This window comes from Myotis davidii, unplaced genomic scaffold (genome assembly GCF_000327345.1).
Source record: "Myotis davidii unplaced genomic scaffold, ASM32734v1 scaffold1832, whole genome shotgun sequence".
Classification (NCBI taxonomy): domain Eukaryota; kingdom Metazoa; phylum Chordata; class Mammalia; order Chiroptera; family Vespertilionidae; genus Myotis; species Myotis davidii.
Genome location: NW_006283151.1, coordinates 300670 through 319683, shown reverse-complemented (window position 1 = coordinate 319683; position 19014 = coordinate 300670). Strand labels below are relative to the sequence as shown.

The 19014-nt window shown below is 39.3% G+C and overlaps 1 protein-coding gene across 4 annotated transcripts in view; it reads left to right on the top strand.

Moving 5' to 3' along the window:
- Positions 1-9653, top strand: part of NEK1 (NIMA related kinase 1) — a 154382-nt gene extending 144729 nt beyond the window's left edge. For 2 of the 4 annotated variants that reach the window (XM_006753487.2, XM_006753485.2), the window contains exon 34: positions 9408-9653. In XM_006753487.2, coding sequence (XP_006753550.1) covers positions 9408-9460 — 53 coding nt within the window. In that variant the 3' untranslated portion in view covers positions 9461-9653. Of the gene's footprint in view, positions 1-3059; positions 4285-9407 lie in introns of those variants that run through there. The other 2 variants (XM_006753488.2, XM_006753486.2) reach the window with 2 other exon arrangements.
- The last annotated feature ends 9361 nt before the right edge of the window (positions 9654-19014 follow it).

The window sequence follows — 19014 nt, the reverse complement described above, 5'->3', positions numbered from 1 at the left end:
TGCGGGAAGAGACTGGACAAAAATTGTGCACCTATGGATGAAGACAGTGGGTGGGGAGTGAGGGCCGATGGTGGGGCGGGAACTGGGAGGAGGGGAGTTTTGGGGGGAAAAAGAGGAACAAATGTAATAATCTGAACAATAAAGATTTAATTTAAAAAAAAGAACAAGTGTTTGGGAAATTCAACATATTAGGCAAATGAGTGCAAACAATATAATATTAAGCCAAGACCGAAGTAAGAATACAAAGTTTATGTTCAAATGATTTCTACATTTTGTGAAAATAAGTCACAAATTTGATGCTGATCTTTCTAGCAAAGCAGGAAACCTAATTAAGTACATGAGTCACAGTGTGCATGAGACAAAACATGTCAGTTACGCAAAGGTCAGCTATTTTTGGTATTGAAAGAAAGAAAACAATTTCCCACGATTCTTAAAAAAGAGAGGACTATGATATAGTGTTCCTCAAGGTCAAATAATATGTCGATTCCTTTAAAGGGTAAAAAATTGTTTTCAGATTCCAAGAATCTAAGTCCATGGACGTCTTTGAAAAACTCAAGTTTTAGTCCTTAAAAATGCCCGTCAGTTGTGATTTACTAGTGTAAAGCAAATGCTTTCCTCCAAAATGTTAAAAGATTATTTTTATTATTAGAGAATTGGAAATACATAATTAAAACATTATCTGGAACTTGTGAATTCCTGATTTTATTGAGATCTTGAACCCCATTTTATAAAATCCTATATAATAAAAGAGTAATATGCAAATAGACCGAACGGCAGAACAACTGAACAACCAATCAAAGCATAATATGCTATTGATATGCTAAGGCTGCTCAACTGCTTGCTATTACATGCACTGACCACCAGAGGGCAGAATCAACTGGTAGACTAGTCACTATGATGTGCACTGACCACCAGGGGGCAGATTCTCTGACTGGTAGGTTAGCTTGCTGCTGGCGTCTGGCTCATTGGGACTGAATGAGATGGGCCGGACACATCCTAGAGCCCTCCCGCAGTCCCTCCCCAGCCCAATTGTGCACCAGTGGGGTCCCTCAGCCTGGCCTGCACCCTCTTGCAATCCAGGACCCCTCAGAGGGTGTTGGAGAGCCGGTTTCAGCCCAATCCCACAGTCCACTCCCCTGGGGAGGGTGCTGGATGCAGGGCTCATGGCTGGTGAGCACTGCTGCAGCAGCGCGAGCCTCTCCTGATCGGGACTGATTGGGCACAAGCCTGCAGCAGACATAGTGGGGCCTGGATGAGCGGGAGCGGCAGGTAGCTGCAGGTGGTGTTGGACTGTAGATTTTGGCCCGATCCCTGCAGGCCACCCAGAGAAACCCCACCCATGCTTGAATTCGTGCACCAGGCCTCTAGTAGTACTATATCAGGCTGAAAAATATCCTCAGTGATTTTTACAGTAGTTGGATTTCATGTGGCTCTTTCTCATAATATGGCATGATGCAAGTTACTGGCATACGTCCAACCTTGTAGTCTCTTAAGAAGGAAATACATACCTTCTTTCCACATTCACTTTGGATATTGTACTGTGTTTATGTAATGAAATTCTCTAGAGCAGTTAAAACAAATGGACTAAGTTTTTATCTATCAATATGGATAAGCCCCACAAATATGATCAGTTGAGTAAGTAGTTAGTACATGATACCATTTTTGTAATGTTTTTAAAGCAATTTTATTTAGGTATACTTATATCTAATAAAAGTAAAAAATCATGGGAGGGAAGGACACACATCAGACTCAGGATACTGCCCCTGGGGAAGAAGAGAAGTCACTAAGATTGGAGAAGAGTACTTTGTACCTGTAATATGATTTTTCTTAACAAATAATCCAAACCAATATAGCTACCAGTTAACTTTTATTATTTCTAAGGATTAGGTAGGTGTGTACCTGATCATTACTTTATTCTCTGTACTTTCCTGACTATTTGAGACATTGTGTAATTATAAAAAAATAATTAAATTGTAAGAGTGATAATTGTAACCTGTATGTTGCACAAGGTAATGATCTGGCTGTATTGGAAGAAATCAAGGTTTCAGGGTAATTCTTCCTAGGGGAGAGGACATCAGAGTTGGATTTTGAAATATTAATGTGAATTACCCCCCAAATCAATATGTGTACTTACACATAGAGTGATATGAAATATTGCATTAGGGGAACTATAAGCAATTCACTTTACTCAAGCGTGAATTATGGGGATGCTTAGGGAAGGTGGGCAATGAAAGTAGATAAGGCTAGACATATTGAAAAGGCCAGATAATGAAGGGCTTTGCAATCCATATGAGGGTTCTGTCCTGAGGCAGTGGGGAACTAGTGAAGGGTCTTAAGCAGTGCAGTGATTAGAGATGACACTTGGAATTTAATGAATAATCACCTTTGCTAGCATGTAGAAGATGGCGATTGTTATCTTAGATTAAATTAAGTGCTCTAATTCATTCAGCAGTGTTTTTTTAGAATAACAAAAAATTGGAAATAACCAGTGTTCATAAATAGAAATGCTGAATTGTACCATATCCATAAAATGAAACAAAATGCAGCCATTGAAATTGACATGGAATATATCTATGACTTATTCTTTTTCAACATTTTATTGTAAAATTGTCATTATGTAGAAATGTTGAAAGAACTTTCCAAGTTATCACCCATATATGCACCACCTAGATTTTGCCATTAACATTTTATGATCTTGTTTTATTACTTATTTATTCATCTTTTTGTCCAGTATGTGTTTTAAGGGGGAAAACTCATGTCTCAAAATGCATTTTATTGTAATTTTAAAAAAGATATTTGTATATGCAAAGGGAAGGATCTGGGAAGATTTATATAAAATTAACATTGGTTGTCTTTGGCTTTTGGATGATTTTTTGCTTCCCACTTTATTGTTCATTGTATTGTCTGAATATTTTACACTGAGTATGTGATATTATAATAAAAACTACATTAAAGCTCTTTTCCTTTAGCATGAAAAGTATAAATTTTTTACAAGTAGATACATACAGTTGATTTGCAGGGAAATGAATTAAATTATTTTCTTTTTTTTCTCTTTACAGACAATGATGAATAATCCTCAGAACATTCTTTAATCCTCACCTGTATGAAAGCATTTGAATTTGGCTCATCAGAATAACAAATTTCAGTGGGGACTGTAGCAATCTTTTATAAATGATATGTCAGATTTAAGATGGGCATGCTGATTGCATGAAAAAGTTGGACAAACATGACATTTTTCAGTTAAGATTCTAGTATTTTATCTATTATATTTTGTTTGTTGAGTTTTATTGTTGCCTCCTACAGACTATAGACTTCATTAAATCTTCCAACCAAAGCATAAGAGACATTGATCCAGAATTGGGCATACTGGTTTTGAAGAAGATGTATCATGAAGTAAGGTAACTTTTACTTTCAGCAAATGTCCTTAGGTTGAAAGACTTACTTACAGTGTGAAAGACCTGCCTGTGGTTTTTCATTTAAGCATTTAAATTTGGCCCTTTTTTTCTGTCTACTTGTTTTCATGACCAGCAATTAGGTATTAAGTAACCTTGTCAAGGGCTCTATTTAAATCTTTACATTTTGAAGTTGGAATTTTTTAGCCTTAAAGTTTATATGCTCAGCCCTTTTTCAACCGTGTGTCTCCTGAACTAGCTGAGTGAAAACAGGCTATAGAAACAGTCTTAGAAATAGTTGAAAATTTTGATTATGAAAGAATAACAAAATTATATTTCCTGATGTTAAAAATGTTGATTACTTCTGTTTCTTTTTTTAAAAGACCAGAACCAGAAATATTATATTTAAAAATTAGTCTGTGGATTTTAACGTCAACCTAGCATATAGCATAAAGTTGCCCTTTTTGTTTTTAATGTTCTCTCATGCATGTGCTTTTATGAGATTAAAAAGGAGGAAGGAATCGTTTTTGACACTGACAGTTTTGGTAACTGTTATTCCATAGGGGGAAATGTTTGCCTCTTTTATTTCCATTTTGAGAGGATCATTAAAATTGTAGTCACACAGCTTCAATTGCAGTATGCCAGGTTTCAGTAGCAATGTATAAAGTCCAGATGCTTTTCATAATAAAAGTAGATTTTTTGAAACTTGAGTACAAAGCAGCCTGATTGGCATAATATATAATTTGAACAATAAAATCTAATCTTGCAGCACTATCAGTACCATGCTGAATTTATTATGTATATTATTTCTAGCATCCAAAACTAAATACTTGACTTTTATAAATTTGTTTATTTTGTGATATTACAATTAAATTTTTATTATCTACCTGAAGTGCACTGTTGGTTGTCATATATTTATTAGCACTGTTTTCAATAGAGTGGTTTTACACAGAGCTGAGGACACTTTCATTTCTTTTACCTGATGATTTTTATCTTTTTTTTTAGTAGATGAATATTTGAATTCTGTACTTTAATTCTGTATAATCCTGAAAGATGAGAATGATTTTTTAAAAAGTCTTTAACCTATTATAGCTATTAAAAAAGCAAGTAAAGGTTATAACACAATAGAAAAGGTTGTTTAGCCATATTTCAAAAGTGTCATCTATATAAGACTAGGGATGACAAACAGGGTTTGTGTCATCTCCATCTTGGTGGTAAGTGGCTCTGGAGTATTCTTATGGATATGGTCATCTGTACTGGTGGCAAAGAGGGTATTATTGGTCAGTTGGTTTGGCAAAAGTTCTCTAAACAGACCTTAAAATTGCAAAGTATAAAAGAAAAAGATCTGACTTCATAAAATTTATAAAATTTTACTTTTAAAAGGACATTGTTAATAAAAAGAAAAAAGCTAGCCATAAATTTGGAGATGTTTGCAAAAAATATACCTGACTGCCCGGCCCATGTGGCCCAGTGGTTGAATGTTGAGCTATGAACCAGGAGGTCACAGTTCAATACCCAGTCAGAGCACGTGCCCGGGTTACAGGCTCAGTCCTCAATGTAGGGCATGCAGAAGGCAGCTACTCGATTCTCTCTCATCATTTATGTCTCTATCTCACCCTCTCCCTTTCTCTCTGGAATCAATTAAAAAAAGGTCACTGGTTGATTCCTCGTCAGGGCACATCCCCACTGGGGATGGAGTTCTGGGGCTCCATCCCCAGTGGGGAGTATGCAGGAGGCAACTAATCAATGATTCTCTCATCATTGATGTTTCTATCTCTCTCTTTCTCTCTTTAAAAAATTAATGAAACATCTTTTTTAAAAAATAAGAAAGCTTAAAAGTAAAGTTTTGCTAGCAGGAGAATCAGTCTCACTAAATAGTCCCTTCTTGGAGAAGGATATGAAATACCTGCCATGTAACTCTGTTTTCTGTTTAGTGGAATTTAACATATAAGTGTCAGATTAGTATTTCTGAGCTAGTTGTGTGTCACTGAAGTAGGTAGACAAGGTATGTTGTGAGTACAAGGATGAACATTTTCCCTTTATCTGGGGAAGAGAGGGGTCGTGCTGGGGTCCGACCCCAGCAGGTCCAGGGGTCCCTAAAGGTGTGGACGGAGTTGGCAAAGAAGCAATGACACAGAGACAGTGTTCAGTTGATCAGCAGCCTAGCCAGAATCTCTAGCCAAGTTCTGGTCAGGATCTCCAGCGAAGTTCTGGTTCAGTTCTCTCACTAGGTGCTCTAGCCAGGCTCTCCAGGTTCTGCAGCCAGGTTCAGTAGCCAGCATCGCCAGCCAAGTTCTGTCTAGCTTCTGTATCCTGTTGTCGTGGTACATCTATATTTATACCAGTTGATTCCAATCCTATCAATCTCTATTCCAAAGGTTAGGGCGTTTCTTATCTCCATTCCAGGGAATAAAAATTATGTAGCTTAAGCGTGATTGTTTGTAGTTAAAGTGATTACCCGCCTGGCACTTAGTTGGGTTTTATTCCCTCCCTAACTTCAGGGGAAAATCCCTACCTGGGGAAACAACCTTTCTCAGAGAGGTGACCTTGGTTAAAACACATAGTGCCAAGAAGGTGAGCAAACATATTAAGAACAGTATGCCATATATGCCAGGTCCCTTGAAACAGCAAGGATGGACCGGCTTCGGGCAGGGTCGTATTGTCTTAAACCAAGTTTCTTAGAAGCAAATCCCCACACAAGGATTTGTGTGCTGGTGATTTCTTAAGGGAGTGCCCCAGGGGAGGCTGGTAAAGATGAAGGTGGGGATAGGAGAGGGAGGGTGTAGTTTAAGGCCAGGTTTTACAAAGGGTAGCTTCAGCTGATCTCCCAGGGAGAAGTTTGAGGACTTGTCCAGACCCAAGGCAGGGAGCAGGGCTTTCATAATCCCATAGCCTCAGGTATTGGTTAAAAGCCATGTTCAGGATGTGAACCGAATCCAGCATGGACAAGGGTGAACCTGAGGAGGGGTGGTGAAGGATTAAAGAAGACAGACAAGAGAATACAGCTGGGACTGGGTGGATCTCTAGTGCCTGGATGAGGACACAGAGAGACCCAGCCTGCAAGCAGAAGCTTTATTTTATAGTCAGAGCACACAAAGCAAAACAAGGAAAGTGGTCAACATGTTTACAACGTTCTTGTGAGTTTCACCTTGTTTTGGCAGCACTTGCTGCACCTCCCACAACCCATTAGCTACCTTGGAAGGAGCTAGGGAGGACTAAAAGATCAAGCTTAATTATGCTAGAAGGGCTCTGCCCTCCAAGCTGGGACTTGTTTGTGGCCCTGCCACAGGTCAGTCCAAGGCTTATAGCTGCTCCCTACAAGGATGCAAAGACCAGGCTCTGCAAGTGTGGACAAAGTGGCTCCAGTAGCCCGAGAGCAGTTAGTCAAAGAAAAGTCACAGGTGTTGAGTGTTGGAAGCAGAAGGACACTGAAGCCTAGAGAGCACACAAAAGTTTAAAGCAGCGGTTCTCAACCTGTGGGTTGCAACCCCTTTGGGGGTTGAATGGCCCTTTCACAGGGGTCGCCTAAGACCATCGGAAAACACATATATAATTACATATTGTTTTTGTGATTAATTACTATGCTTTAATTATGTTCAATTTGTAACAATGAAAATACATCCTGCATATCAGATATTTACATTACAATTCATAACAGTAGCAAAATTACAGTTATGAAGTAGCAACGAAAATAATTTTATGGTTGGGGGTCACCACAACATGAGGAACTGTATTAAAGGGTCGCGGCATTAGGAAGGTTGAGAACCACTGGTTTAAAGGGACCCAAGGAAGACATTGTCTACTACAAATATTGTTGGGAAAATGTAATTAGCACACCAAAGACTGGATTTAATTTTTATAAAGTGAGTCATTTAAAAGGATAATGTAAAAATAGTGGCATAAATGGTCCCTAAGGTAAAAATGATTAAGTTGGCACATGCTGGTTTGGATATTTGTTTTCATTTATATGGCACAGTCAGGAGTTCAGTTGCCACCAGGTGATGGCGACTTCAGTCTTTGACATTCTCCATGCCCTCCTACTAGCCCAAGACAATGCTAATCTTGTACCTATTACATTGCATAAAAATGACTGATTTAATATTCCTTCCCTAAAGGCTCTCTGAGGGTCTCAGAGCAATGACTGTGCCTTATTCATCTTTGCATTCTAATGTCTGCTCCATGCCTAGCTTCAGTAGGTAGTCAATAAATGTTTATGGAATGGGCTAATATAGAAACCCTTTACAGCCTATGGAAATTCTAGAAAATAACTTTTATCTTCAGTATAAAGTTTGTGTCTTGTATTAACTAGACAAAAGCAATTAAAATGATAAACTCCTGCTAGCACACCAATAAACGTCACTGAGCCTTAGCAGATAACTTTTACATTTGGCACAGAGAAGTTCTTACCTGAAAATGGAAACTTAAACCTTTAGTTAAGAAAAGCATTCTTGATTAAAAGCTCTTGATTAAAAAGAGCTCATTAATGAAAAACAATACTATTTTTATAAGGACTCAGCTCCTTTTATCTTGCCCTGATTTGGTTTCACGCTTCAACAAAAATCGCACCCTTTGGCAGTCACGGCTCCTTGCACTGCCAAATGCAGTATCCGGGGTTGGTCATGCCCTTCCCTGACGTCACTCTAGAAGGGGTCATCAGCTAATTAGCTGCATTAACTGGTCACCGTTATTGTATCCAAGCTTCAAGTGGTGCCGTCTGATGGAATCACAACAACTTGAAAAAAAGTTGATTTTTTTCTTGACATAACAAAAATGGTCCTTAGGACAGTTATAATGGAATGTATTGATTAAAGGTGACCTATAGATGTTCAGGAGAGCAGAAAAAAACTCTCTTGCATAGATTGAATACTTTTGGCTTTTTCTCCAGATCAGACATGGAAAATGTCTATTTCTCAGATTTTAGCTTCTCCCTCTTCAACTCCCATTTCCTACAATGTGTCTGCCATTCATCCACATATAGTCGCAGTTACTGCTACTTCTCACTAAACTGGAGTCTGTCATCTAGGCTCCTCTGCTCACATGTCTCTAATTTTGTTCTCTGGATGGTCAGCACCTTCAGAGGTGCTTGAGCCCCCGCCCCCACCCTCAAGAGGTCTCAAGTGTCCTACTTGTGAAGACCATGCTATTTATTCCAAGGTAATACCTAGTCCGCTTGAAATGTGTCACTTAAATCTATGTAAATTGATTATGGTCAATCTTTCCATCTTTTTAGATCAAAATCGCTCAAAGAAGCAACTCTGAATGTTACACCCTATTGCAGACTAGAAGGGGGAAGGATCATAGAAGAGGGAAAATTATTTTTGAAGGGGTTCCCTTGAATTACAGCCTAAGTATTTTAGGTCTTATTTCCTTCTCCATTCCTTTTTCTGAGAATGAATTTCAAATTAGAACTTTTAGCTTTGAACATTTAAAATCTAAATAGAGTCAACTAATTCATGACTTTAGCCAAAGTCCATTACAAAATACAACATAGTCTTTAAATTAAGGAATAAAGCACAGAATAAAGACTTGAATTGCAGGTGCAGAACTTTGTAATGGAAATTTCACGTTTATTTGAAATACGTACTGACCTAATCAAAACGTCACAAGGAATAACTCACTGAGTTGTGAGTTCCATAGTTTGGAAAGGAACTAGATTTAGCTCACTGTGGTTTCCTTATGGTATCCAGCTTGGAGCTTCACAAATTTATGAATTGGAGTTTTCTTAACACTCTTGAGGCAGTTAATATAAGAGGCCTGCTTCTTCAGTTCACAGACTTTTACATAAAACAGTTATGTACCCTGAGGAAGTCACTTAGACTGGTGAAATTTGCTCCAGAAAGAGATGATTTCTAGTCTGGTAACCTAGCTCAAGTTATAAAATAGGCCCGCCTTGAAGTATTGAGGTTAAGTGAAATAACATACAGAATGCCTTGTTGAGATTGAGATAACATATAAAACCTGTCTGGCCCACTGTGAGCACCCAATATATGTAAGTTTTCTTTTTCCTTCTTCCAGGTTTTATCTTCGATAGTCCTGATGCATATGCGACATGGTTGCAGACTCACTAACAACATAGAACAGAGTGAAAGATACTCCCTAACTCAGGCATTCTAAATGTAACTACTTACAGCACTGAAAGCACTCTACCACCCTTAATGGTTGAGATCTGTGCCCATTTTATTACACTATACCCTATTAGTTAAAGGCCCCTGGGGTGATATATGGTCCCATATTAATATGAGAAGTAGATACATTCCTCACAAGCAATTAGGTTGTGTTTTTCTTGAACTAGGAATTGTGTAATTGGTCACATTTCTCTCTGTTGGCTGGTAGGAAGCTTAGAATCAAATTTGCTTCTTAATGTTTAGTAAGTATAAAGAAATTCATGGTATATATTCTTACATTCTCTTTACTCCTATTTCTATTTAATATCTTTATCCTTTCCCTTTGCAATGTATTTTTACCTACATTTAACTAATGTATACATACTTTTTTTCTGATAGTTCAGTTGATTTTTTTTTTTTCAGATTTAACCCATTGGAATTTATCTTTTGGGACTGTGTGTGTGTGTGTGTGTGTGTGTCTGTCTGTCTGTCTCTATTCTGTCATCTTCCATGGCAGCAAACATGAGTTGGAAAAGGGAGTTTAAAACACAACAACAACAAAAAAGACCAAAGTACCTTATCTGTTTACTTAAACAAAACCTAATAATGGAGGATTTCCCTGTTCTCTGAGCTATTTTCCACCCAAAGTCTTGCTATTGTGGGTGTTTTATTGCAAGTAGAAAAGGAATGTATTTAAAGCCTATGGGTAGGTCAGGAAATCCCCATGAGTGTCAGAGAACCATGCCTGAGAAATCGTCAGGAACAGAGTGCATCCATGCAGCCAGAACCACAGTCTGCATCACACCAAAGAGCCAGTGGGGGCAAGATGCTGCCACTGTGAACTGTGGGTACCTGTCTTCCCATCTGCCCCTGCTGCTCTTGGAAACCGGTGTTGCTGCCACTACTGCCCACAGAATGGATTCTTCACGGCCTCTCTTTTTCTTCTCCTTTCAAATCACTGCTACTGGTTCACAGTTCTGGGTCAGTCACATGATCAGTCTCTAGTTGTAAGGGAAAATAGGAAAACAAATACTGATTTAAAAAAAAAAAATCTTCATCGTGATCTGATCTTTTAAATCTTGATAGTGAAAGGAGGGTTATGTGTCCTTCCATATTTACCCAGTGGAGAATTTGCCCCAAATAAGAATGTTCAGATTCTGGACAGCACAATAATGACAACTGTCAATTCCAGTCCACTCCTTTGCCTACCTAGTAGCCACACACACACTTTTTAAAAAATACATCGTTTTATTTCCCTAGCGGCCAGTTTCGATTGCCAAAGGGTCCTGGGTTTGATTTTGGTCAAGGGCATATACCTTAGTTGCAGGCTCCTCCCCGGCCTGGGCCCTGGTTGGGGTTCATACAGGAGGCAACCAATCGATGTGTTTCTCTCTGTCTTTTTCTCTCTTCACTCTCCCTAAAAATCAGTGGGTAAATATCCTTGGGTGAGGATTAACAGCAACTACAAAAATGTGTGTGTGTGTGTGTGTGTGTGTGTGTGTGTGTGTGTATGTGAATTGATTTCAGAGAGGAAGAGGGAGGGAGAGAAAGATAGAAACATTAATGATGAGAGAGAATCATTGATTGACTGCCTCATGCACTCCCCACACTGGGGATTGAGCCTGCAACCCAGGCATGTGCCCTGACTGGGAATCGAACTGTGACCTCCTGGTTCATAGGTTGATGCTCAACCACTGAGTACATTGACTGGGCACACACACACACTTTTTTTAGCCTATACATATTTTTAAAAATGGGTATTAAATAATAAAACACATTTCTAACACATTTTCTTCCTAATGAAGTATAACCCAGTTTTATGGGTCACTACAGCAGTTTCACTCCTACTATAGTTTCAGCACAACCTTGTCCCAACCTACTTAATTATATATTAATAACACATCCGATGTGAAATAATGTAGAAAAGAGAGAATGAAACTTTCATCTTAATTGAAATATATAAACATTTTCATTTAGCTAAAAGGAGGTGGGTACTAGTCATTCTAAATACAGAAAAACTACCAAGTAAGCTGCAGAAATTTGGATCAATCTAGAATCCCAGTGTCCTTATTAAAATGTATACACCTAAAAACAGATTTTGAAACTTTATTTTCTGGTTAAAATTTGAGTAATAACTATGGGTATAATTTATCAACAGAAACAATTCTGAGCTGCAGTTTGCCCTTAATAGAATGTTATGCTTTGTTGAGATTTATGAATTCATTATTCTTGTAGATGATTTAATTATATAGTCTTGCCTAAGTTTTCCATACAAAATTTTAATAAGCAGTACTTCCAGCATCATAAGGGTTCAAAATGAAGCATAAAAGCTGTGGTTAAGTTACATAAATGATACATATTTATGATATCAGTCTCCAAGGTGTCTACTTACTTCAAATTTCTAAGTGTACAAAATACAATTTCTTCTTTAAAATCTCTCCAGATTGAATAGCATGGGGTTCTGACTTCCTTTTAAAATACTGAATTAGTAGACACATGTTTATGTCTTCCTCTAAAAAAGTATTATTGCACAGACATTTAATTCCCTATGAGTAAAACAGTGCACTGGAATCATTCAGGGTGGAAACTGGAATGAACCATGGAGATATGTAGCCTAGTCAAACACTCTCCTATTACAGATGGGGAAGAAGGCCAATAAGATGAGATTAACTTCCCAAGGCTACATTGCTAGCATCAGCATTATTGCTCCCAGATCTTATGATAGATTCTTCTTGAAATCTTTGTCAGAGATGACAATGGTTCAAGCAGGTTTCAGGGCTATGTGAAGCACAATCATTTGCAAGAATTTTACCCTAATAGCTCTCTGGCATACCCAGATTATGGAGAATACTGTGGTCCTCCGATTGGAATTTTATGGGCCCATGACAAGAACAGCATCCATAGTGTCTTATTCTTTAGAATACTATTAAGTATTTTATTTAGAATCATTGAATTTTTGAGCTGAATGGTGACTGAGATATATAAAGAGTCATTCTCAGTCTCGGCTGCATAGTGGAATCACCTGAGGAGGTTAAAAAATCAATGATGCTGCCCTGGCCGGGTAGCTTGTCCTGGTACACCAAGGTTCAATCCCCAGTCAGGGCACATACAAGAATCAACCAATGAATGCATACTAGTAAATAGGTGAAATAATAAACTGATAACTCACTCTCTCTCTCTCTCTCTCTCTCTCTCTCCCCCCACCCCATTCTATTCTCTCTAAAATAAATTTAAAAATACTTTAAAAAATCACTGGTGCCCCTGATTCTATTATAATCACCACTTTATTCTGTTCATCAGATTATGTATTCACTTGATTTTTAGATTTACTTGTTAATAGATGTGTATTTGTTGTTCATAGTTTGTATCTTTACCATTTCTTCTTCTTTTTCCTCTTCTTAAAGGATACCTTTCAGCATTTCATATAATACTGGTTTAGTGGGAGGGAAGAGACTGGCCAAAAATTATACACCTATGGATGAGGACAGTGGGGAGGGGTAAGGGCAGAGGGGGGGTGGGAAAATGGGTGGAGGGGAGCTGTGGGGAGAAAAAGAGGAACAACTGTAATAATCTGAACAATAAAGATTTAATTAAAAAAAAATCATTGGTGTTGATTTAACCATGCAGATTCTGATTTAATTGGCCTCAGGTGTGGTCCATGCATTAGGACTTTAAAAGTATCCCCAGATGATCCAAATGCACCACAGGATTTAAGAGCCTTTGATCTAGAGCTGGTTCCCGATTTTCCTCCACATTCATTTTGTAGATAAAGGGAGACTTGGAGAGTTTGAGCATTGCTCATAATCACCAGCTGGTTAATGATAGCTTATGACTTCAATTTAGCCTTGTTTTCCTAAGAAGCAGGGCCAGTGACTGACCTTGAGATTCTCACCAGCGGGACTCCTTTAGGCCGTCAGAACACAGAAGCATCTGTCCTTGGGGCTCCTGGAGGAACACACAGGACAAGCCTCTGTTGTTGGATCAAGACATCTCCATGAGGTTGGCATGAATCACCCCGTTTTATAGCTGATGGATTTGAGGGTCAGATAGATTTTCATAAGGTCACAGTTATTTTAAGTTCTATGGGAACTTTTGAATAAAATCTTTTACTTACTCTAACGTACATTCACATTATTTTGTGTTATTATTGGAAACCATATATCCCTTAGCACTTCAAACTTAATTGATTCACAGCCCCACTTATGAATTAAGTGAAAGGAAGCATTCTTAAAAAGAGCAATGTATGAAAGGGTAAGCACTTTTACCCTTCTGGCCATGTATAGTTAAGGTGTTTTTTTTTTTCATTATGCCCATAATTCATTTGTAATGACATCCATATAAGAGGATTTTCCTTATAATAAAATCTCCTAAGAAACCTAAAGACTAACAGGAAATACTGAATTAGAATGAGTAAAGTGCATGAGATCGTGTGTAAAAGGAGCATGCATAAATCACGCGTTTGTAAGTCCTGTTCTGAGAGTGGAGGGTAATTATGGCCTCACTAGGAAGGCTTGTTTGAGTCAGCATTGGCCTATGAGGCCACTGGCATTTGGAAGACTGTTGGCAGAATTTCCCTTGTCACTACTACATCTGTGGCTAGGGGCTGGCACTGAAGTGGGGGTAGGGGTGGCGTGGAGCAACAATGCCTTTGGTTGATGAGAGGGGGTGAGTGCCTAAAAAAGGGCCATGCTTGACCGTGATTCACAGTGACTCACGCTCTGGCCTCTGAGGAGACAGTCACATATTTCATGCTGTTGCTTGGAACATCTCTTCTATTGTAAACCTAATGATTATTGAGAATGGGCTGCTCTGGGTGGGCAACCACTTCCTTAGAACTCAGCTTCCAGCTGCTGACCAGACCCAGAAACTAGTGGGCTTATCCTCTTCCAGCCCCCTCAGAAGCTGGCTGTCTGCCTGCTGATGGCAGTCCCTGTCTGCTGTGCAGGGGAATTGTAATTGGGTATAGTCTTGGGATTTGACAAACTGCCCATAAAAGCTGCTTCCCCCATCCTTTGTCTTTCTATAGTGGAGGTGAGAGAAAAGGGCATAAGAACTGTCTGTCCTTTCATGGATATGATTGATTTCCAGAAGGTGAAAAAAAAGTATTCATACATAGATATATAGATAGATAATAGAATACAGGGTGGAGCAAAAGTAGGTTTACAGTTTGTATGGAAAATAATACAATAATTAATAAATAATAATATAAGAATTATTTTTGCATACTCAGAACTGTAAAACCACTTTTTCCCCACACTGTACACCAAATTGGTAAATAGCAGTTGTCTCTGGGGAGTAGATGATATTTTTTTCCCAGTCCTTGTTACTATGCTTCCTACGCGTTCCAGTCATTATGAGCTGTTTTATATAGCTCTTAATGAACACTCTATAATTTTTTTAAATAAAATGTAAAATATTTTCTTGTTAAGTGTAAACCATCTTATCCCTTTGGTCTCTGGAAAACAGTCTGATTACCTAGAGTGCTGATTTACCTTAAAACCAAGAAGATGGGTTACTTAAAACCTTATTTCTTTACAGGTAAAATTAAAAATTGGGGTTATAACAAAGAAAGTTTATTTAGAGAAAACTGGGACGGTTAAAGCAATATTGCTGGCTATAAAAATGACAGGTGGATCCTGGTGATGATAGAAATGTTCTGTGTCTTGTTTGTATTGATGCCAGTAGCCTGGGGGGTGATATTGGTTTGTTTTTTGTTTTGTTTTGTTTTGGGGGGAGGGCAGTTTGTTATCATTGGGGAAAATTGAGTAAAGGGTATATAGCATCTCTCTGTTTTTTCTTACAACTCCTTGTGACTATAATTATTTCAAAATAAGTTGAATTTCTTACAAGTTCCTAAAAAGTATTGCTCTGCTATTTCTTAAAAGCATTAAAGGCAAAAAGGCTTCATCATTATTATCCATCTCAGAATCATTCTGGAGTGAATACTTAATATTCTGTGCTCGTGATTTTGATGATACAAGTTTTGTTGCATTATTTTTTAATAATTTAAGCCATAGACATGCATTTCAGTATAACTGAAAAGCTGGAAGAGCCAAGTCAAATGAGAACATGTATTGTTGGGACCAAACCTCCATGGGTCTTGAGTTTCTGTATACCTTGTGAATGAGGTACTGACTGCTCTTCATTCTAGATAATATTTCCAAGGAGGTTGTGTTTAGCAAACAGCCTTGGGTGAAAAAGTATGTTCCTGCAGGGCAAAGGACAGGCATGCCTATTGCCCATTTAAAAATATTTAGGTTCCCTAAGCTCGGAGTCCCTCTCTATAACACAACCCATTGGGTATATAGGTGTCATTTGGATCCCTTTGTGCCACTGTAGGAATTAGGACTCAGAACCAATGCAAAAAATGCTGACACCCAGGCTGCTTCTATTGCTAAGTTGTACATTGTCCTTTGCCTCTGACCCAGGAGTCTCATTTCTACTAGCATCCATGAAGCTGTACCAGGCTAACTTGTTAAGTTGTAAGTAGGGTAAAAATCTCAGACCCTTCAGAGTTCTTGACAGTTTTGGTGATGAGTAGAGAGTTGAGGACCTTGTAGCTAGGAAAGATGAGGGCCTTGTAGCTAGGTAATGGGATTTGAGGAATATCTATGGGAAATGGCAGGGAGCGTGGCTAATGAAATTTTATGGTCAAGGAGGTAATAAATGGTCTTCCACTTTATTTCCTACTAATGAAGAGAAATTGGGAATTGGGTTGCAGATTAAAGATAGATTCAAAGACAGCTGCCCAAATGGTGCCCTGGTGGTTGCTGACTATGGCCCAGATGGAGGATTTCCTTGTCAATCTGGCAGGCAGCCTCAGGTCCACACCTCATTGTAGTAACTAGCACAGTATTTGTCCTGGTCAGCAGGGTAGAAGGTTCTTCTCTTTTCAAATAAAAATTACTGAGATCTTTACCTACATTTTGTATGAAGGGAGGGAAATTCATGACTGCTATGGCAGAGACCAGGTAGATCACTAGAACTTGGTCTGGTTTGTGTGAAAGATGAGATACCACAGGACATATAATGTTTATGAAGAAAGACTAACAACAGCTGTGTGTCTTATGGCTCAAATCCTCCTGCAGTCCATCGGGACAACCTTAGATTCCTTTGGAAACTAAGGTGAAAGCTCTCGGAATTTTTTTTTTTTTTTTGCAGTGGGTCCTGTCTGCTATAGAGAAGCTTTGGCCATCTTACAGACATTTCCTTGAGACAAATTTGTTCCCACAGGAGACCATAGATGAGAGGCATTGACTAGTATTTGGGCTCTTACTGCCTTGGATTGGGTTTACTTAAAATGCTGAAGCAGATGACAAACTTGAGAATGATAATCTGACTCAAAGAAATACAAATTCTTGTGGTCAGTCTTGCCACCCTGAAAAATTCACCTAACCCTGATCTGTAAATAAGATGAGAACATGAGATGTTGTCTGAGTAAAGAGCTAACTAACAGTTGTCCCAGATTATGGTGACACACTCCTCAAAGATGGTCACAGCTGTGTGAGCCATGCTTGAGTCAACAGAGGGTGCAAACCCCATGATCCCAGGAAACAATGTGGCTATAGCTGCAAAGTCAAGGGTTCCCAAGGCTGAAATAAACAGTTTCAGCCATGAGGACGTCACCGCCCAATATAGAACACTGTGAGGCCAAGAACGATGGAAGTTCACTGGGGTGAGCACTGAGCCACTGCCATACTGTCTGAGACTGAAAGTAAATGAAAAGCCTTGTTTAATGCACAGAGCCACAGATTTAGTCTGCTCAGGCTGGCATAACAAAATATCATGACTGTGTGGCTTAAACAACAGAAATTTATTTCTCAGAGTTCTGGAGGCTGGGAAGAGCAAGATCAAGGTGCAGGCCATTTTGATTCCTGGGGAGACCCTCTTCTCAGCTTGTGGCTGGATGCTTTTCACTGTGTCCTCACTTGGGGGAAGGGGAGAGAGAAGGAGAGGATGATGGATGTCTAGTGTTCTGTTCTCTCCTTTTCCTCTTATAAGGACACTAATACTGTCATGGGAGACTCAGCCTCATGACCTTATCTATACCTAACTAACTCCAAAGACCCCATCTCCAAATATCATCACAGTAGGGATTAAAGGTTCAAGATACGAATTTTGGGGAGATACAAACATTCAGTTCATAACAGCCACTCTCAACCTTAATGGCCCTGATTCTTCCCTCCCACTCTACCCCAACCTCAATCACTTTAAGGAGAAAAACAATTAGAAGTGATGCTGATGTCTGTCTGTCCACAAGACCATACTCACCTTTCTAAGTATCCTAGGGATTTAGGGGAAAAGGAGAGACTTAAAATGTTATGGCTCTATTGGATATGGGTCCTCAAGGCAGTATTTTATCTGGTTCTGTTCCCACAAGGGCTCCCAATTTAAGAATGGGGTTTGGGCAATAGAGAAAGAAAGCTAACATGGTCTTGTGCCAGGGTCTTTGGGTCAACTCAGTGTACTATTGTATATTCACTGGTGAATATATAATTGTTTTAATGTTTTACATACTTGTAAATGTTCATAAAGTCCAGAGGGGAGTTCCCTGATAGAAAAGAGCCACATTTAAAAACTGCTAGTGGAGCACATACATTGTTCTTCAGCCTACCTCCCTGACCTTCCTGGGTTGTGCAACAGAAACAGTATAGAATTCCAAGGGAGAATAGCCTTGATTAAAAATTTAAAGGTAGCAGGGATCATAAGAGATGAAATATCTATAAATATAAAAGGCTAATATGTTAAGTGTCCCTCTGACCGTCCGATCAGTCGCTATGATGAGCACTGACCACGAGGGGGCAGATGCTCAATGCAGAAGCTGCCATGACACACACAGGCCATTTACAAAGAAATGGCACTGCAGACCTGGTGCCAACAAAGCAACACTCGGCTCCCCCCAAGTGGGATACAGGCCCCACCACCACCCTGGAGCAACACCCCACCAAATCTCAGCCAACGGTGCTGAGACCCCATGGCACAAAGTGTGGCCCACAGCCAGCCCCAAAATGGTGGCTGTGGGCACTGGGTAATGATATCACGTAGCAATGCCCAGCTTCCTCTCCCTAGTGACAGGCCATTTAACAATAAAGTGAACTACGGACCTAGTCCCCACAAAACAACACTTGGGTCCCCCCAAGTGGGACACAGGCCCTGCCACCACTCCAGAGTGACAGCCCACCAAATTGCAGCCAACACTGCCAAGACCCCAAGGTGCAAAATGCAGCCCACAGCCCAGCCCCTCAGGGAAAAGGTGGCTGTGAGTGCCAGGGAATGACATCTCACAGCAACACCTGGCTTCTTCTCCCTAGTGACTAGCATCCTTGGAGTAGATTTAGAAAGTTTAGAAACTTTACCCAACTGACAAGAAGTAGGAAATGGTGGAACTTGAAAATTAATTCAGGTTTTCTCACTGTGCAGAATATAGTCAAACACTGCTGCAGTTAAATATTTCACCCCTTGTTCTCCCTGCATGACCTACAATAATAATCTGCTTAGTGCTGATATTTACTGCTGTG